Here is a 20,422-nt window from a genome sequence, read left to right on the forward strand (position 1 = left end):
GCGAGCAATCATGTATAATGGATCATAACTTTATAATAATAATCATATGTTATAAGAAATACCATAAACATGTTAGGCAGATGTTACATGAAAATGTGGCTGTCGTGCATTAAATCATATAATAAAAATAAGTGTCATTACATTTTCAATCCAAATCATTTTTCGATTTCTTCCCCTACCTTGCATACGTGGATCCATAATCCATTTCGGGTCCATTCTCCTCCACGTGACCAATGTTCTGCTGCTGCTTTTAAATAACAATCTCTCAGTTGAGAACTCGAAGCATTCATACCCGCCATGGGAGTTGGAAGCAAAATGGAAAAGGCGGTCCATGAGCGAGTTCCACACGCAAAGCCTCCTTTCACTCTCAGCCAAATCAAGAAAGCCATTCCTCCCCACTGCTTCCACCGCTCTCTTCTCCGTTCCTTCTCCTGCTTAATTTCCGACCTCGCCTTCGTCTCTCTGTTCTTCTACCTTGCCATTGCTTATTTACCCCTTATCCCCCACCCGGCCTCCTACATTGCATGGCCCTTTTACTGGGTTTTCCAAGGCTGCATCCTCACTGGCGTCTGGGTCATCGCTCACGAGTGCGGTCACCATGCTTTCTCCGACTACCAATTAATCGACGATATCGTTGGCCTCTTCTTCCACTCTGCTCTCCTCGTCCCCTACTTCTCCTGGAAATACAGTCACCGGCGCCACCACTCCAACACGGGCTCCCTCGAACGGGATGAGGTCTTTGTCCCCAAGCCAAAATCCCAAATCCCCTGGTTTTTAAAGTACTTCAACAACCCACCAGGGAGGCTCATTTCACTCCTCGGAACGCTCACCCTGGGCTGGCCCTTGTACTTGGCCTTCAACGTCTCGGGCCGTCCCTACGACCGATTTGCGTGCCACTACGATCCCCACGGTCCAATATTCACGAAACGAGAGTGGGTTCAAATTTACATTTCGGACACCGGGATTTTAGGCATGTGTTTGGTGCTGTACCGAATTAGTGTGGCGAAAGGGGCGTTGTGGGTGATGCGTATTTACGGAATTCCGTTGCTGATAGTGAATGGGTTTTTGGTTTTGATCACGTACTTGCAGCACACCCATCCAGCGTTGCCGCACTACGACTCTGCGGAATGGGATTGGCTTAGAGGTGCCTTGGCGACCGTGGACAGAGACTATGGGGTACTGAACAGAGTGTTTCATAACATAACGGACACGCATGTGGTTCACCATTTGTTCTCCACGATGCCGCATTATCATGCGAAGGAGGCGACGGAAGCGGTGAAGCCAGTACTGGGAGAATATTACCGGCTAGATAGGACCCCTGTTTTGAAGGCCATCTGGAGGGAAGCTAAGGAGTGTGTTTACGTTGCGCCTGATGAGGATGATAATTCTGATAAAGGAGTCGTCTGGTACCGCAACAAGCTCTGAGTCTGTCCCGAATAAAAACTGAAGCCCACCAAAGGGAAAAATGGAAGATCAAAATGGTGGGATCTCGCAGTTTCTTTTTCTTTTTCTTGCTCTTCTTCCTTTTATGGTCTGTCTGTACGTATTTGAAGGAAGACCCGTAGTGTTCTACTGGTATGAAGGATGAACCTTTTGAATGTGTATGTGTGGTTTTTTTAATCCGTTAATTAAGGTCAATTTTTATTGGTGGGTTTACAATATATATAAGTTATGTTGTTGCTAATTCTATTCATTTGATTAACTAAAATGCAACCAGTTGGAAAACTAAATACTTATCAAATGGATTACTAGCACGGTAATTAATTCAAAATTTAAAATTAACGGGTTGAATTAGTTTTATATTTTACACAATTTTATGTCATTTGACAGTTACAATAAAATAGTTTTTTTTTTTCTTTTCTAAGAGTTTAATTAGGGATTAAAATTTTTGCTCTTTTTTTAATCGGTATAAGTCTAAATTTGAACAATAAAATAATATGATAACCCAAACTTGACCGATACAAAAATATTATAAAAACATTAAAGGTTGCACCAATATTGAATTGAATACGAAGATATTTAATACGTACTCTAATTTTAAGAGCTTAAAATACAAGAAATTTTACATGACTATTTTAAAATGATTGAAATGAACTTTACCTTCAAAAATCTCTCCAAATTATACTTTTAATTCGTGAATATACATGACAATTGCCTTTAAAAATGTATAACCATATTAAATAGATAGATATTTTTTTATAATAATTTTAAAAGTGACAAAGTGGTTAACTATTTTGATATCACTTCCAAACGTATATTAAATATATAATTAAAATGGGAGATTTTAACTTAATAGTATTCTACCAAATAACTGTTAACATATACATTCCAACGCACATGTCAAAAATCCTAATTAAGTTTTGATCACACATATAATTATCATAATTAAAGCAACAACCTAACCAGTCTCGTTAATCATAATTATAATAGTTTACTTAAACAGAAACATAGAATGTTAAGAAAAAACCTTGTCGCGATGATATGAGAAGAGAACAGAAACGTTGTGGCTAGCTTTCTCTAAAATAATAGACGACGTGTAAAACTATGGAGGCATGGAAGTTGTGGTTCTACATGTGTAAAATGTCGGTGCAATTAAAACAACATGTGGAAATATCTGTGAACAGAACAGAACAGAGCCGAACAGAATCCAATGGAGTCTGTCTCCCTCTGTCTACATGCTCTTGTTGTTCCCCCGATGAGCCTAACACATATTCTTAAGTTTCGAGCTTCACAGACACAAAGACATCCCATTTCGACAAATGTTTGGTCTCCTTGTAAACTTACCGTACCAGACGCCAATTTGGTCTTCTTTCTAGCATTTTACACATTTATTAAAGCAGAGTGGGGGAGTTATTGTTTTCTGGGACATATAGACTAAAAGGAAGAGAGAAGAGCTTTAGAATAAATGGAAATGCAGAAGCGAACCCCAGCAAGCAAATTGGCGTTGGGGGAGCGCATTACACATGCTAAGCCTCCCTTCACCATTACTCAAATCAAGAAAGCCATTCCTCCACGCTGCTTCCAACGATCCCTCTACCGCTCCTTCTCCTACCTAATCTTCGACTCCATCTTCGTCTCTATATTTTATCACATAGCCACCACCTATTTCCACCGTCTTCCCCACCCACTACACTACCTGGCTTGGCCTCTTTATTGGTTTTGTCAAGGCTGCGTCTTCACCAGCCTCTGGGTCATCGCTCACGAGTGCGGCCATCACGCCTTTTGCGATTACCAATTCGTAGAACATCTCGTTGGCTTCCTGCTCCACTCTTCCCTTCTCATCCCTTACTTCTCTTTCAAATTCAGCCACCGCCGCCACCACTCCAACACCGCATCCCTCGAGCGGGATGAGGTGTTTGTCCCCAAGCCCAAGTCCAGAATGCCCTGGTATTTCAAGCACTTGACCAACCCACCCGCCAGACTCCTCATCCTCTTTCTCACCCTCACTCTTGGCTGGCCATTGTACTTGGCCTTCAACAGTTCTGGCCGATTCTACGATAGATTCACCAGCCATTACTATCCAAACAGCCCCATATTCAGCGGAAAAGAATGGCTTCAAGTTCACATATCCAGCGCGGGAGTTGTGGCCTTCTGGTATTTGCTTTACAAATTGGCGGCTGCAAGGGGAATCTCTTGGGTCATCCGCGTCTACCTACTGCCCCTAACCGTAATGTATGCGTTTGTGGTGTTGATCTCGTCGTTGCAACACACGCACCCTTCACTCCCATACTACGATTCCAGCGAATGGGACTGGCTTAGAGGAAACTTGGTGACGGTGGATAGAGACTATGGGATTCTGAATAAAGTGTTTCATAATATAACGGACACGCATGTGATTCACCATCTGTTCCCTTCTATGCCGCACTACAACGCCACGGAGGCGACGAGAGCAGTAAAAGAAGTACTGGGAGAGTACTACCACTTCGACGGGACACCCATTTTCAAGGCTGCGTGGAGGGAGTTCAGAGAGTGCATTTATGTAGAGCCAGACGAGGACGAGGGGGGTTCAGCTTCCTGCAGTAAAGGGGTCTTCTGGTTCCGTAACAACCTCTGAACAATCTCCTACTTTTATACTTTCATCATATTGGTTACATGTATTGATCGGTCCCAAATCTCGTACACATATATATGACAATAAATATGATGAAAATAAACAAAGCAAGGTTTTTATTTTCTTTTCTTTCGAGTATACCGTGTGGTTTTCAACAATTTGCATACTTGAAAGAAGATTCAGCTTTCAACCATTTGCAACCAAGTTACATTACTTAATTTTTTATACCATCTACACCCATGAGTATCACTATATTTTATCATTTTTTTTATTTAGTCTTGAAAATTTAGAATAGGAAAAACGTTATCTAATATTTTCTCACCTATTGATTTTAAAAATACAATGAGTGGAAAGGTAAAGTATATATGAAAATGATGAACTAAACTTAATTAATTAAAACATCCCCTCTCCATTGTGAAAAGAAAAGTTGTACCAATAAAATCGTGAAAAAAAATCAAATAATACAAATCAATAATAAAATTCTTATTGGGTCGGGCTTAATTGTCTTAGGTGGAACCGGCCCAATGATATAGTTTTGAAAATATAGAGAAAAATGAGGCTACGTTTGTAATTTTGGACACAATATATTCTCATTCCTTTAATAAATGGTATGACACGTTTGATGACAAAATTCAATCTGATGGCTGAATCATGACCGTCCATCCGTGGTCNCAAATAATACAAATCAATAATAAAATTCTTATTGGGTCGGGCTTAATTGTCTTAGGTGGAACCGGCCCAATGATATAGTTTTGAAAATATAGAGAAAAATGAGGCTACGTTTGTAATTTTGGACACAATAAATTCTCATTCCTTTAATAAATGGTAGGACACGTTTGATGACGAAATTCAATCTGATGGCTGAATCATGACCGTCCATCCGTGGTCCTCTCTACTATAAATATCTCGAGGGCGCGCCTCGCACCGACCCAAATCAGTTTCCTCAAGAAATCAAGATTCCTACCTTTTCCTCGGAGTNTGCACCGACCCAAAACAGTTTCCTCAAGAAATCAAGATTCCTACCTTTTCCTCGGAGTAAAAGGCAAAGCGGATAGAGAAAATTTGTTGGCGAAAATACTCCTTCTCTGGAAAAACCTGTAACGCCGCATAAGAAGTTTTCTTGACTCGTTATCTAGAATCATCTCTCAAGGGAAGGTGTTCTTCGGATTAATTCGTCGCGAATTTTTTGTTCTTGTTTCAGGTTTGCGATAAGGGATTTTTAATTCTCGATCGTGTTGGCGTGTTTTTGATCTGGAAAGCGAGAGAGATATTATCGTTCGATCTTTAATTTCTTCGTCAAAGCTTTAGGTTGGATATAGTTTGTCATGAACGATCAGAATCCGATAATAAATCAAGCTCAAATGATTAGTATGAACCATCCGCAGATGGCAAACCAGCCTCATGTAATCAATCAGTCTAAAATTATGAACCAGCCACAGGTAATTAATCAACCTCAATTTCTGAGCCAAAACCAGCTATTGAGCCATTCTCAGATAATGTCTCAGTCGCGGGCCATCAACCAGGCAAATCTTTTGCCTCAGCCTCAGATGATCGTGAGTCATTCTCTGCCGCCTATGATGAGTAGAAACCATAAGGTATGGGCACGCCTGCAGGCCCCTTTGGATCAGAACAAGAAGTACCGCAATTTCCCGAAGCCCAGCTACGGAATTACGAAGCAGTCAAGGTCGGGACGAGGCAATTGGAAGGGGAAAGGCGTCAGTGACAAAAGGATAAACAATAGAAGAACAGTAAAACCCTTACCGGGTTCCTTAATTGGTCCAAATAATGCTGGAGGGTATCAACCTCCAAGTCTTCACGAGTTGCAGTCTCAAAATCGTATAAAAGCTCGAAAGTTCTACCCAAAAAAGAAGTTCAGTAATAGTTTTGCACCTTATGCGCCTCGGAATACCTCGTCTTTTATAATTCGTGCGAAGAAGTATGGTGGGATCGCTTCACTTGTGTCCCCTAGTCCCGTAACACCAGCCGTGCTTGCTACTCCAATGTTCTCCCCTTCAAGGGAGGCGTTGGGTGATATGGCCAAGGAGGAATGGGGTGTTGATGGTTATGGATCAATGAAAGGGTTGATAAGGCTTCGGGGATCTGAGAATAAGGCGGAAGTGCAGGACGAGGAAGAAGAGGAAGATGGTGGTGGGTCGAGTGATAGTGATGTAGAGGAACATCTGGAGGTAGAACGTAGATTGGACCATGACTTGAGTCGATTTGAAATGATATACCAGAACTATGGAGTAGAGTATAATAACTGTTTGGAAAATAGGGTCGATGATCAGGATAGCCATATAGCTCAGTTGGAGGAGGAGAACTTGACATTGAAGGAGAGACTTTTTCTTATGGAGAGCGAGCTCGTTGACATGAGGAGGAAGTTGCAACTTCTCAGGGAGCAAAACACAGCAATTGACGATGTGAATGAGGAGGTAATGGAGAACGTATCTGAGAATGAAGGCGATGGAGGGTTGGAGACGTAGAGTACGTATCTGAGATTAGACCAAACCAAGATGTTGATATTGGTTCTAAGGAGGACGATGAAGAAGTCCTGGAGATTGAGGTAAAGTGGTTGAGGAGAAATACGTACGCCATTTCAATAATTTTGGGTATACATGACACTTAAATTTAAGAAATGGGAAGACCAAAAACTAGTTTCTTACGTCAAATACGAAACCGCTCATTCTCCCTCATTTTGTATTCCAAAGTCAGGCGTTCCCTTTCTTTTCCTTGAAATCGCATTCACTCTACCTTCTCACCCACCATGAAATTAGCCCCAGCTTACATGAAGAAGATGAAGACCCCAACCTTCAAAGTTGCCCCGATGAAGAGCCCCACTTTCTACATTGAGATTGAAATTGCGGCCATTGAAACAACTTCCCGTTGTGTTCAGGTTCAATTCCAAAGCGCTTTCTCTGTATTTGTTGAAATTTGTCTGACGAAAAGTGGAATATATCTTGTGAGATTCAATTGCTGCAGAAAGTCTTCTACTAGTTAAATGCCTCGAGTTTCCAAGTTCTTGTTTTTTTCCAAAGCTTTTTTAGTCAAACAATGTTCCTTGTGAGAAAAATGTTAATCAAAACAATGTAAGCCTTTGAGGATGTTGATCTTCATAGTTGGGAATCATCGTGTAATGTGCCGATGAGATTCTCCAATCACGGGTGCATGAATCTTCTTGGTAAGAAATGAGGTAATAGTTTTGAGGAAGAAGATGACACCATAGAATCTGTTACTAATCCATGTATTACTTCGGTTGTACCCCACACTTAAATGCAATGTGGCGTTTTCTCACATCAACACAGCTGCTCTCTCCAAGTTGTATTATATTATTGTATTGTATTCTTTTTATAACACTGCCCATCTATTTCTTTTGTTGCCATTGTAATTGCCTTGTATAGCTGCTAAATTGTTATCAAACACTTCTAGGTCTGTTTGTAAATTGAGCAGAGGATTTCATCCAAAGCATTATTCTTCGTTTATTTCCATATTTCTTTGGTGGAGGGGTGTCATTGTGTTACTTTCCATAAAATTTCTATGGTGCAGGGGTGTAATTGTGTGCAGAGAGAGACTGTGAAGGTGTGTGATTGGCCATGGCTAAGAGAGAGGGATTAATGAGTTTTCGCTGATTTTTTCTCCCTCTTGGTCTTGATGGGTTAAGCCAAGGCAACATCATGAAGTGTTGTGCTGGTTACCATGACGATGTTGATGTTTGTGAGAACTGAGGTCCAATGGTGAAGCTCTAGTTGTTGGCTAACCCAAACCCATCACTGAACCTCTTGTAACTTGGTAACGTTTTCGCTATATGAGAAATAAAATGATTGTGTTGCAACTGTACTTATCCTGATTAATAATAGCAAACTCTGATATTAAAAACCATCAATTTAGGCAATAGTTTTGGCTTGTTAATAATTTCCTATGATTTTCTTTGTTGAGAAATATACCTCTCAAAGCATATACATGCAGAGTTTGTGTCAGTTCTATTGCCTTTTGTTCTTCCGGTGGTTTGGCTTTGTCATTATTTTTTTTTCGTTCATTGGCCTTGTTATGGTTGGTTATTATGTTAAACTAATTCTGTGTGCATGAATTGTTGGTGCCGGAAGTACTTCTCTTTGGAGTGGTTGTGCTTTGACATTGTAAGGTAAGATATTAATATTAGACCTAAGGTCATTATCGAATTTTGTGCTCTATTGTTATCATCTTTTGATTCCTATAAGATTTACATACCTTTTCTTGGAAAAGGAGATTGATCTTAACTGTAGTCTTTTTTGTCTCTATTACCATCTTGCAATTTCGAAAGCTTTTGTTGTTTGTGGTTTCTTTTCTAGTACAAAAATCTCATACCTGATTTGGTTTTAAATTATGCTTTGCTTTGTAGGACAAGCAGAAGTGATTCTTGATATAGATAAGCTAATTCCCTCTTCCTTTCTTGCATAAGCATATGTAGCAGCAGAAAAATGCAACATTCTCCTTTGTATTGGAAAGAAAGCGCATAAATATGCGAAGGTACCCATGGAAGTATTTGCAAGATGATAAGGTAGTGAACTTCAATAACTCACGAACATAGATGTCGTTGAATTGTGAGCTCAAGACTAATTAAGGTATGGTTACCATAGTCAAATTTATTCTAATGAACTTTTCTACTTCTCTTATTTTAATAAATTCTTTTCCATGCAATATGTTTATTATTTGATTGAAGCTTTTTGTCTTCAAGACTCAATTTCATCTATAGTCGAAATTGTAGTTGTGTTACTCCATAATTATTGGTGATTCATTCCTGAAAGTTTAGTCATTAGTTACTGATGGAAGTTATTGAGAATACTTTCAAGTATGTGTTTCATATTGGAGCACTTAATGTGTGCCTTCTACCACACTTGTAAATCTACATGAACCCTTCATGTGAACCCTTTTCAACAAAGCTCCCTAAACCTTGTTTGTAATATTTGTATTTTTGATAGTCGTGTTGTTGTCTCAGGTTCATTGCAAATATGCCATCCAGTATCAATTTGGGCATTCTTCTATGAAGATTCATTTTGTTTGGTCCTGCTTTCCATGCTAAAATCTTTATATTTCAGGAATTTTATTGCCTCAGATGTCTTTCCTAGAAGAGTAAATTTTGGAAAATTTGAAGGAACAATGGATTAAACAAAATTTTCCTTTAGGTGCAATCCGTATGCACTCTTAACTAAAAAGATGTTTCCCCAAAATTTGGAGTCCTGATCAATGTACCAATGCTCAATTATTTGAGGGATTGTGCCAAACTAAATTAGAAGGATAACTCTCTCATGCTAGCTAATTATCAGTTATTGTTGGGAAAGCAGATAGTGAGACGAGGAAGAAAAAAAAAAGAGAAGTTAGGAAGGGAATTTCTTAAGAAATTTCGCAAATTTTCTTGGATAGGTGAGTTTTAGAGAAGCGTCCTGGATATTTCCCTTTTTTTTTTTTTATTTTTTTTTTTTTTTTTTTGGTTCACACATTCTCTCAATCGCTTGTACAATTGTTTCATAAAGAAATTTATTTGTTATTATTTTTTGGTAAGGCTATTTGGCCTAATTCTTTAGGTAATTTTTGTTTGACATGTTATTAGTGGGGCATATAAATGCTTTGTGGAAGTTTGAATTATGTACTAGAAATGCTTCTATCTGAATCTGTTATACCTCATGTCGTAAGTTGGAGATTAAGTGATAGTGAAGGATGAAATGGGGAAAGAATCAGATGAAGAGCGTTGGGCAGACTATGTAGCAAATGATCAAGAAATGAAGGGCAAACTTGTTCTAGGAAGGAAAATGAATGATAGGATATGGATTAAAATTTGGGGTTATATTTTGCACGCGGATTCAGGAATTAGAAATGAAACCATGGTCAATGATGAAGTGCAAATGGGCATAATTGTTCCTGTAAACATAGTTGCTGATGTAAAGGAAGGATGTGAAGAATCAAAGGAGGATTCTATAACAGGAAACGACTGTTGTTATGGATAGGCCTATTTCAAGAGAAGTGCTTGCACAAATGATTAATTTTGTGTAAACGAAAGCCACTTATTTGAAGTGGCATTTTCTTGGAATTCTGTTGTCACTGTTATCTTCTGCAGCTTCTTGTTTATTTCTGACTGATATTTTCTTTAGAATCTCTCTTGTTGGAAACGGCTGATGTTTCTTAATTTCTTAATCAAGTTTGCTTCTTGTCTAGCTTAACTTTCAAAGCTTTTGTGTTAGATTCTAAGTTTTATATCTTTTGTTTCTTCTTTTTTCTTTTGGTGTATTGGACTCTGTAGTTGAGGTGATGATTCAGTCTGCGGAAGATGCTAGTTTGTGTTTTATCCTTCTTTTATAAAATTTATAAATATATATTTTAGCATTTTCGGTGTCAGGTTGAGGTTTTCGAGAGTCATTGCGTCAATCATGATGCACTAGTTTGGGGTGTACATACAACTTTCTTAATGTAATCACTATATTTGTTCTTTTTTTTTTTTTTTTTTTTTTTTTTTTTTTTTTTTTTTTTTTTTTTTTTTTTTTTTTTTTTTTTTTTTTTTTTTNCTTAGTTTTGCTTGCTATTTTGGGGTTTCAACTTTGTTATTCATTAAGTTAAGCGGGTTTGAACTATTAGGTTAAGCATTCAATTATGGGAATCATATGCAGGTAGCGATTTGAATTGAAGCTAGTTTCTCCTATCATCTTAACCTCTACTAATTTCCTAATGCGCGAAGTGTCCTTCATTCATACTTTTTGAGATTGTTCAACTTTTGTACAAAAGTCAATTTGCCGACTTCGGTTCAAGCCATTGCTCAATGTTCTGACATATCTTTATTTCCTTGAGCAGTTGTTGGAAGACTAAGCTTGCATCAATTGTTTTCTTTTTGGAGGTTGCAGCGTTTTTGTTAACAGGAGCGAGTAAGTCAAGTTGCGTCATTTGAATGAGCTTCTTTTAGTGTGCAACCCAAGAAGAATTATGTGATCATGTAGTAAAGACTTACGGGTATAATCCTTTGATAGCCTTTGTACGTCCTCCTCTAGATTCTGATGTCTTCTTGTTACCGTCTCAGTCGTTGACATTCTATGTTCAATTTGGTTGCCAGTAGCTGAATGGGTCAATTAGAAAGAATGGTTGCAGCTGAAAAGTGCTATTAGGAGGTTTTCTCGCAAGCTCTTCAATGGTTTTCATTAGTGCATGGACTTAAAGTTCCCTTGCTTCGATATTCTAAGTGCTTATTCTTTGTAGATATGGATGTCTCCATAGATGTGTAAGCCTCCCGTTTGGTACATGTTACTGTTTGATGTAACAAATAGCAAAACTTTTTACATCTGGACATTTTTTGATGTAGCAAGTACACGAACTCCTGTAATTCATGATCTGCTTCATCGATTTGTAGTTATAATAAAAAGTTCCTTACATGCCCATTGTTTCTCCAATTTTCTACTTTTCCAGCCACCCAATTGTGAGGAGAGTGGACCAATGTCGAGAATGGGCAGTAAAATGAACAGGAATACGACATCGAGAGGAATGGTTTAGTATAAAATTAGAACTAAAACTCGAATCTTGGGATGAGATTCATTCACAGATTGAATATGATTTTTTCCTTGACTAACCAACAAAAACTCGAGGGAAATAGAGTCTTCGAAATGATTTGGGGTTTTGTATAACTTCAATTTGATGATTATATATTGTTAAGACGCTAAGGTACCATCTTACTTCTATACATGGATTTCTCACCTCAAGGGCCTCCTCTTTTCCACAAATCTTCCTACACCTGCTTTGGTTCGCCGACCCGTAGATGAACAAATAAGATGTTATTGTATCCTCGTGTGATTCTTATCTTCCCATCGTTGTATCTGAAAATAATCTGCCAAGTTAATCAACTGTGTAATACCACCGTTGAATAAAAGAACAACCAAATATAGAGATATCTTACAGAAGTTGGAGCTTAAACCGGCTCTCCATTTCCACGGGATATCCAAAAGGACCTCCAATAATTGCAGCATCATCCATTGAAACATCGTACGTGTCGTCCGCAGATTTCCTGCCGCATAAAAACCCATGTCTATGGCAAATCGAAAAACCCGATAACAATTGGCAACATATCATGTTATGTATTTGCCAGTCGGATTCTGTTCTTCCAAACGATTTCTGAGAGCTTTGCTACGCAATTACATAAACTATATGATTGGGGAACTTACACAAAAGTACCGGTCATGGAAAATCTCATTCCAAGCAACATATCCACTCGAAATTTCATTTGTCCGTTCTTGATTATCTGTCGAGGTAGTAAGTGTACTTTATGCATGTGACTAGTAAAAGGTTATGATTAGTTTACTTGATAAATAAAGGTTAATAAATCATCAAAGTATAATTCAGTGATTGCTATCATGTTTACTCTACCTGCATCCCCATGAGACCATTTGCAGCATTCTCTATCCAACTATCTGTTTCCATCTGCAATTTACAGTAATTGGAGAAGTGGCTTCTTATGAAACGGAACAATAGGTAAATCGTCCATTGCAACAAAGGTTAAGGGTAGCTAGATGAAATCATATAAAATGTTGCTTCTAGAGGGGGATATGCAGCTAAGTGCGTTCCAAAATTATGACAATTTTTTGTGGAGACTATAACCTGCTGATACTCATCTTTAAGTATGTTAGAACTAGAACCACTACCCCTCGACACTTACGGCACACAGCCTTAATGGATAAGGTCTTATACTTAATTCAAATACTTATTCAGGCTGTCCACTTTGTACCACCCTTTCCTTTAACTGATAATTTGGTAATCTATTTTCTTTGGTTCAGCATACGGAAATATGACAGCATAGACTACCTGTGAACTCCATAACATATTCCAGTCTCCCTCGAGAAGCTCCTGTTGAAGTTTATTTTCATTCCGATATTCAGAGATGAGCTTATCAATTGCCTGTAGTAGTTCAAGTACTCGAGAAATCAGCCGGACGAGAATATAATGAATTTGATTATTCTCTATGATGAGTGTATGTGGAAAGTGGGCTTACCTCTTCGACTCGTTTACCTGCAGAAATTGCTAGCAGCAAGTTTTGCCTTGCTTCCGTTTGCTTTTGCAACACAAACGTGGTGCCCTACACTATTACAATGGTTCTCTATGTCCTTAGCAATTGCCAAAGCAACTCAAGAAGTTTCAAGTATGTGAGACATGTTCGAGTAACCGAGGAAAGTGAACTAATTTACCTTGTTTCCTCTTGAGATGCGGAGGTTCCCAGAGGGAGATAAATATGTGGTGTCCAACCAGCCCTTTGCTTCATCTCCAAGAAGTCTGAATGGTACAGGATATGGAACCTTAAAAGGCAAGAACTTGAAAGAAAATGCTGCTTTGTCAAATTGGAAAAGGATGCGTTTGCCATCTTTCACTGATGCAGCCGCCTACAAGGAGAGAATAACATTAGAAAGCAAGATACTTGAGATTGATATCCGTTTATTAAAAGATATAAAAACATACCTCAACTTTCAGCTCTCCGATTGCATCAGAGAATTTAACAATGTTGGAGACCCGTGGGTCGTTTGTCCGTAGAAAAATCTCTTGAAACACACTGAAGAAATCAACTCCAACAAATGTTCTCTGAAGGAAAAAAATCGATTTCAGAATTTTACTATCTTTTGTCCATATCATTGCTTCAAAGTTTGCACTTAATTGCAAACTGATTATATCTTCGTTCCGCGCAATCTTATCAGAATTTGCAATTAATTTCTAATAATTAGTGACTGAGGTAATGCAATAAAACGTTTTCAAAATCCTTTGTTAAAAAAGAACACTAACTAAAAGAATTTAATATATATTAGTCCTTTCAAGATTTATCTTAAAAATTGTAAACAAATACCTTAAAGGACTGTTTTCCGTGGCTTCCAAGAATTCTAGAATTCCTTTAGATCAGGATAGATCTCAAAGTAAAAATCTCAGATGTTTTCTATTCTCGAAAGGTCCAAAAAAATCCTTTCTAGGGTCCTAAGTATCTTTTGCTTACAGATAGGGAGAATGTCCCACATATGAGGAAAGCAAGCAAAGCTAGAAAAAAAGTGTGCCCATTTAGGGTCCTTGTTTCTGTCCTGCACTAATTTTTTCAACGACGAGATAATCACCATCTTTTTCGTTGTCTATGGCTCAGGGAGATAGTCACAGTAAATGGATGAAATAATCATATTTGATATTTTAATTGATTAGCTTTCAGCGGACTTTTCACCTAATTTTAATCAAAATGCTGAAAGAAATTTGGAATCCAACTTCTGAACTATGATTTAATAATAGTTTAGGTACACGATCATAACATGAGAGAAGGCAATTGCTATTGTTGGAGCACGTTATAAAGAATTCAAATTGAACCTGTATTATGGACGCTGTTCCAGGTCTAGTTGTGAACACCAGCTGCCAACGTCCTTCAATTAAGCTAGAGTTCGTCTGCAGGCAATGAAATAGAGAAGAGAGGATTGACAAAGACAAAACGTAAAACTTGCAAAATAGAGGCCAGTTATCTTGATTAATTTTCATGCATGTTGAAGATATAATACCAAGGACAAATTTCTAAATCTCTATATGGCGGACAGAAATCTCCGGATTACCACATAATGTTACAAGTTGCTGCTTTAACATTGACTAATTAAAACAGGACTTTGAAGCATACGAATTTCTTAAGAAGACTGTACTGACATACAAATAAACTTGTAGAATATGCCGAGTGAAGATGTAACCAGAGCGTAATAAGAACGCCTGGCATTATGGGGGTTCAAGTATCAGAGATACTCCAACATCCGCCATGAAAGCCAATTCCTTCATATTCCAAAGCTCAAACGAGAGGGTATTTAACAGAGGGAGGTAATAGTCAGTCACCCTGCCCTTCTACCTATAGTTCCCTTTCTTACCCACCAATTAACTAAGAAAATCAGTTGACAGTACTGTTGATTGTGCAGTTAATAACAAAACTGTTGAGAAGTGATAGGGAAAGCCAACCGGATTACCGGATCTCGCACGCCTTCCAAACCTTCCAGAACACTCACGGCCCGCTCGACATTCTGAAGAAATCAGTCGATTAAAAGAAGTTCAAACTCTGAATCTGGACTGAAATAAACACCGCAAAAAAGAATGAAGAGAAGGGCACAAAACTTACGCTGAGCTGCTGAGAAGAAACAGAACGGCCTCGACCTTGGACACCAATGAGAGCCTCAATGAGAGAGTTTTCGGGTTCAGAAAACGAGACGACTTCTTTCTGCTGCTCATCGACAAGAGAAGATCGGCAACGGAGACGAATATGTGTGTTATAGCGATGGTACCGTTTGATCGGAGGGAGAGATGGAGCTTGTGGACTGAAAAATGACCGGTGAAGATATGTCGGCGCTATGGCATTAGCTTTAAGAGCCATTTGTCTGGAAGGAAAGAACAGAGCAACCTGAATTACGGCTCAGATTTTTGGTTATCTTTGGAGAAGAAGCTGAGTGGTAGTGGTGGCAGTGTTAAACGACTGATTATCGATTTGCATTTGTCTGAGGTGGATCAATAGCGTTCCGACACGTGGACCACTACCTATCTTTTTTTTCTTTTTTTTTTCTTCTTTTTTTCTTCTTTGGAAGAGAAGAGATAATTTGAGTTGAAATCTTGTCCTTAAAAAAATCCAAAAATAATTAAGATATGAGTATATACATTTTTTAATTCCGCATTTGACACGTAATTATTATTAATTTTTTTATATATACATACATACAGTAGTAGAAATTTTCTCAAAACTTGCTACTTTTGTTGTGGTCGGTAGCTTTGACGCTGTAAACCTCCCGCGCCCAGCTGAGCCCTTTCTTCTATCTCAACCGCTACAAACCGACGATTGAGACGAAATACCAAAATTACCCCTAAAATTGCCCCTAAATTTAGTTTACACGCGCGCCCTTTCGTTGCCTAGACGCGGTCTCTCAAGCTCTATTAACCTCTGAAAATACCAAAATTGCCCCCAACTTAAGAACACAATTCTCAGCCCTAGATCGTTTCCTTCTCAACATCATCTTCAAGGACATTCCACTCCTGACGCGTTTCCGGCCACCGTTTCTTGCTGGTCCGAGGTTAGTAATCTACTAGGTTTGCTTTAACAGGTTTTCTCCTTCTTTAGTCGCTTAATATAGTTCATCTTGCATTTCTGATTGTGATTGTTTTTCGCCTGATTTTGTTTTTTATTCGGTTCTGATTTCTGGCTTATTGAACTATGTGTGGATCGACTGTATATTTCTTCGGTGCTTTTTTTCATTTCTCCTTCTTTTTTCCTTGCCTTTTTTTTTTTTTTTTTTTTTTTTTNGCCAGTGTGAGATCGATAGATTCTCTCAGTCCACTCCTAGTTACTTTCGACATCTTCCTACATAACATCCAGTTCATCGATTGATCAATTAATTAGTGGATTTTGTTCTCCCGTTCGAACTTGAATCTGCTATTTATTTCAAAGTTTATTCTAATCAGATTAGACAGAGTTTGAGGGAAACTAGTGGCAATTTAAGTTTCCAAATTCCTTTTTCAGTCCTCTTCCGATCTCAATTTGGCACAACTTTAATGTCTTTTTCTAAATCCTTCAGTGATTATGTTCCTTCTCCACACTCCTAGTGCACCGGATTCAAGATCGTTCTATCAAATAAAACATATTTAAAACGGTGTTCTTACATTTCAGCTTTACTGCTACTTCTAATCATAGCTTTTACTCTTCTCCTTCACTTTTTGCCTCACAAACATAATCGCCACGAAACCTCAAATAATTACACTGTCGCTTTAAATCAAGCTCCAAAGGTTTTTTATGCTAGAAAATGTGAAGATCCCCCCAAGCTCAAAATTTTCAGATGACCTTTTGGTTTTTGTTTCCAAAATAATCTCAGTGTAGATGTTTTGTAGTTTTCGTTTCCAAGAAAGCCACAGGTGTCACGCATAGGATAAGAACATCTGAATAATACCTGATTGAGATCATCACCATCCAACGAACAAAGAGAGCAAACCGAAAGCATGAGATAGTTGAATGGAAGTTTCCTTTGAATAGAAGTAGACTACTGTTTATAATAATCCACAAGAGTATATTGATTCTCTTTGTACTTTTGGACTTCCATAAAGCTGCAAAAAGCTCCTTATTCAAAGGGGAAGAAGAGGGCAAGTCTCTTGATTGGGATTTCACAAATAAGCGGGAAGAATCTAGAGACCAAAATGATGTATGGTCAGTTAGTTCGGTTTATCATAAATCTCTCTCTCTCTCTCTCTCCCTCTGTCTTGAACAATATAGCTCAAACCTTCAAATGTCACTTATAAAGAGGATTTTAAAAAGTTATGCACTCGAATGATACAAACAACTTGAGCATGAGTTGAAGTGTTTCTCTTTTCTCAAATGAAACCAGGAACTCTCACTCGTCCAATGGATTCAATTTCTGTCAAATTATGGTTAACAATTATATTGTTTCATATTTCAAATTGTGATAAGTTGCGGAACCCACAACTTCTTTGTTGCAATTTTTTTTTTTTTTTTTTTTTTTGAGAGAAGACTTCAGTAGCACCACTTCTTACCGAAAATAGGAAGCTAAGAAATTTTAGCTTTGTTATTGGGTATTTGAAGAGCCAAATGTAAGTAGGTCACGCCCTGTATTTTTAACTATCCATAGTAGATATATTTGCTCTTACATGTGATGATCAAAACGGAGTGTTTACTTCTTCGAAGTGATATTTTGGTGGCTAAACAATTGTAGCTCAAACTACACCGATCAGGTTAAAAAAATGAAATCTTCATATCAATAAAGTTTGTAAAAAATTCAAGTGTTGGGAAAGCAATTTTTTTTACTAAATATTTAATTCGCTACTTAGTATGCATAAGGTGGCCTTTGAAACTAGAGAGGTGCTCTAGTTCAATTGACAGGAAAACCACTTCCTAATGTGCTGATTACCAAGTGAGAGCTTAGAACAGAGGAGGTAATGGCACATGTTTTAACAGTCCTCGTGTTTCCTTCGCTCTCCGTTATCTGCAAGGGTTGGATGCTGATCCTCTCTCTAAAATTCTTTCCTTCCCCATTTCAAACCCTCGGTTAAATTTTCTCTATTTAGAACCACTACTTTGGAGTTTGTTTCTTCTATTTTGCCCTCTTGTCCTGTTTGTTACTTTTTATTTTCATTTGGTAATTTCTTTTATATTTTTGTATGTGGAGTAGTTTACTCAAATTATATGGTTTAACTTTTTAATTGCCTTCTCTTGATTTCAGATTGTTCTGCTTCTTTTGATTGTATCTGAAATTGTTTACGCATTTACCCTATACCCATGGGAGAGGACGATGAACAGGTACTATTTTGAGTTGTTTGTTTGATGATAAACAAATTCATGCTTTTCTCTTGAGAATTGTTTTAAGAATTATAGTTGAATGACTTGGAGTTCTAAAATCACCAGTTCCAACTTGTTTTAAAATAAATCCATGATTTTTTAAGGTAAAACTAATTTAAGTCGTAGCAAATTTGAAAAGAAAAAGGAAATAAAATTTTAATATTAACTTAAACTTTTTTTTCGTAGAGAAAGTCATGCAAAACGATTTCCTAACTGCCTTTCCATTTTTTTTACAGGATAGACCGAAGATCACAAATCTTCATTTAAGATATGATACAGAAATGATTAGTATGAGCCATCCGCAGATGGCAAACCATCCTCACGTAATCAATCAGTCTCAAGTCATGAACCAGCCACAGGTCATTAATCAACCTCCGTTTCTGAACCAAAGCCAGCTCATGAACCATTCTCAGATAATGTCTCAGTCTCAGGCCATCAACCAGGCAAATATTTTGCCGCAGCCTCAGGCCATGCAGCAGTCCCAAATGATCATGGGTCACTCTCTGCCGCCTATGATGAGTAGCAATTATAAGGTATGGGCACACCCGCAGGCCCCTTTGGATCCTAACAAGAAGTACCGCAACTTCCCTAAGCCTAACTATGGAAATATGAAACAATCGAGGTCAGGGCGAGGCAATTGGAAGGGAAAAGGCATTAGTGACAAAAGGATAAACAATAGGAGAATGGAAAAACCTTTACCGGGTTCCATAAGTGGTCCAAATAATGCTGGAGGATATCAACCTCCAAGTCTTCAAGAGCTGCAGTCTCAAAATCGTATAAGAGCTCGAAAATTTTACTCAAAAAAGAAGTTTGGTAACAGGTTTGCACCTTATGCGCCTCGAAATACCACGTCTTTTATAATTCGTGCAAAGAAGTCTGGTGGGATCGCTTCGCTTGTGTCCCCTAGTCCTGTAACACCAACTGTGCTTCCTACTCCAATGTTCTCCCCTTCAAGGGAGGCGTTGGGTGATATGGCCAAGGAGGAATGGGGTGTTGATGGTTATGGATCAATGAAAGGGTTGATAAGGCTTCGAGGGTCTGAGAATAGGGCGGAAGTGCAGGAGGAGGAGGAAGAGGACGGTGGTGGCGGGTCGAGTGATAGTGATGTAGAGGAACATCTGGAGGTAGAACGTAGATTGGACCATGACTTGAGTCGATTTGAAATGATATACCAGAACTATGGAGTAGAGTATAATAACTGTTTGGAAAATAGGGTCGATGATCAGGATAGCCATATAGCTCAGTTGGAGGAGGAGAACTTGACACTGAAGGAGAGACTTTTTCTTATGGAGAGAGAGCTTGTTGACTTGAGGAGGAAGTTGCAACTTCTTGAAGGACAAAACCCAGCTATTGACGATGTGAATGAGGAGGTAGTGGAGAACGTATCTGAGAATGAAAGTGATGGAGGGTTGGAGATGGAGTATGTATCTGAAATTACACCAAACCAAGATGTTGATATTGATTCTAAGGAGGACGATGAAGAAGTCTTAGAGATTGAGGGTGGGGAAAAATGTGTAGGGGAAGATTTTACAAAAGGGAAAGTGGTTGATGAGAAATTGACAGTGAATGATGAAATGGTGAAGGAATCAGATGAACACCTTCCGGAAGTCAGTGTAGCAAAAGATGAAGAAATGAAGGGTCAACTTGTTTCGGGGAAGGTCAATGAATGCGAGGACATGGATGAAAAACTGGGTAATACTTTGCACTCGGATTCGGGGATTGGAAACGAAACCGTGGCCAATGATGAAGAAGAGCAGAATAGAGCAGAATAGAGTTATAGATGTAAAGGAAGGGTGTGAAGAATCAACGGAGAATTCTGTGTCAGGAAATGACTGTTGTTAACTATAGGCCTACTTTGAGAGAAGTGCTTGCATAAGTGGCTAGTGTTGTGTAAATGGAAGCCACTCCTTCGAGAGAAGTGGTTGCGCAAGTGATTAATTTTTTGTAAATGTAAGCCACTTCCCTGAAGAGGCGTTTTCTTGGAATTCTATCGTCAGTGTTTCAGCTTCTTGTTACATATTTCTGAGTGATGTTTTCATTATAAT

General features: G+C 38.4%; 5 protein-coding genes across 12 annotated transcripts; 4 read left to right on the forward strand and 1 right to left on the reverse strand.

Annotated features, from left to right (window-relative positions):
* The first annotated feature begins 264 nt into the window (after nucleotides 1-264).
* Nucleotides 265-1,644, forward strand: LOC111777569 (delta(12)-oleate desaturase). Its single transcript, XM_023657228.1, has one exon. It carries the CDS (start codon nucleotides 298-300, stop codon nucleotides 1,423-1,425), a length of 1,128 nt encoding a protein of 375 aa, XP_023512996.1. The 5' UTR covers nucleotides 265-297; the 3' UTR covers nucleotides 1,426-1,644.
* A 1,201-nt stretch (nucleotides 1,645-2,845) lies between these two features.
* Nucleotides 2,846-4,180, forward strand: LOC111777619 (bifunctional fatty acid conjugase/Delta(12)-oleate desaturase-like). Its single transcript, XM_023657293.1, has one exon. The coding sequence runs from the start codon at nucleotides 2,906-2,908 to the stop codon at nucleotides 4,052-4,054; it is 1,149 nt and encodes a 382-aa protein (XP_023513061.1). The 5' UTR covers nucleotides 2,846-2,905; the 3' UTR covers nucleotides 4,055-4,180.
* An 867-nt stretch (nucleotides 4,181-5,047) lies between these two features.
* Nucleotides 5,048-11,445, forward strand: LOC111777181. 8 transcript variants are annotated; one of them, XM_023656649.1, is made up of 4 exons: nucleotides 5,048-5,148; nucleotides 5,253-6,944; nucleotides 7,595-8,649; nucleotides 10,868-11,445. In XM_023656649.1, exon 2 carries the CDS (start codon nucleotides 5,377-5,379, stop codon nucleotides 6,532-6,534), a length of 1,158 nt encoding a protein of 385 aa, XP_023512417.1. In that variant the 5' UTR covers nucleotides 5,048-5,148; nucleotides 5,253-5,376; the 3' UTR covers nucleotides 6,535-6,944; nucleotides 7,595-8,649; nucleotides 10,868-11,445. The 8 variants fall into 8 exon arrangements, with proteins under 8 accessions (XP_023512417.1, XP_023512411.1, XP_023512409.1 ...); XM_023656643.1 differs by having other exon boundaries at nucleotides 5,054-6,944; nucleotides 10,868-11,023; nucleotides 11,091-11,445; XM_023656641.1 differs by having other exon boundaries at nucleotides 5,054-6,944; nucleotides 10,868-11,023; nucleotides 11,124-11,445.
* Nucleotides 11,446-11,564: 119 nt separating this feature from the next.
* LOC111777180 (probable plastid-lipid-associated protein 12, chloroplastic) lies at nucleotides 11,565-15,500 on the reverse strand. The gene is made up of 11 exons (XM_023656640.1): nucleotides 15,168-15,500; nucleotides 15,019-15,072; nucleotides 14,387-14,461; nucleotides 13,508-13,627; nucleotides 13,240-13,431; nucleotides 13,047-13,130; nucleotides 12,860-12,952; nucleotides 12,425-12,478; nucleotides 12,223-12,299; nucleotides 11,958-12,065; nucleotides 11,565-11,877 (listed from the first exon to the last, which is right to left on the reverse strand). The coding sequence occupies exons 1-11, from the start codon at nucleotides 15,417-15,419 to the stop codon at nucleotides 11,790-11,792; spliced, it is 1,197 nt and encodes a 398-aa protein (XP_023512408.1). The 5' UTR covers nucleotides 15,420-15,500; the 3' UTR covers nucleotides 11,565-11,789.
* Nucleotides 15,501-15,809: 309 nt separating this feature from the next.
* Nucleotides 15,810-20,421, forward strand: LOC111777577. Its single transcript, XM_023657235.1, has 3 exons — nucleotides 15,810-16,107; nucleotides 18,262-18,338; nucleotides 18,614-20,421. The coding sequence occupies exons 2-3, from the start codon at nucleotides 18,318-18,320 to the stop codon at nucleotides 20,147-20,149; spliced, it is 1,557 nt and encodes a 518-aa protein (XP_023513003.1). The 5' UTR covers nucleotides 15,810-16,107; nucleotides 18,262-18,317; the 3' UTR covers nucleotides 20,150-20,421.
* Nucleotide 20,422: the final 1 nt, after the last annotated feature.

Source organism: Cucurbita pepo, chromosome LG16 (assembly GCF_002806865.2).
Source record: "Cucurbita pepo subsp. pepo cultivar mu-cu-16 chromosome LG16, ASM280686v2, whole genome shotgun sequence".
NCBI lineage: Eukaryota > Viridiplantae > Streptophyta > Magnoliopsida > Cucurbitales > Cucurbitaceae > Cucurbita > Cucurbita pepo.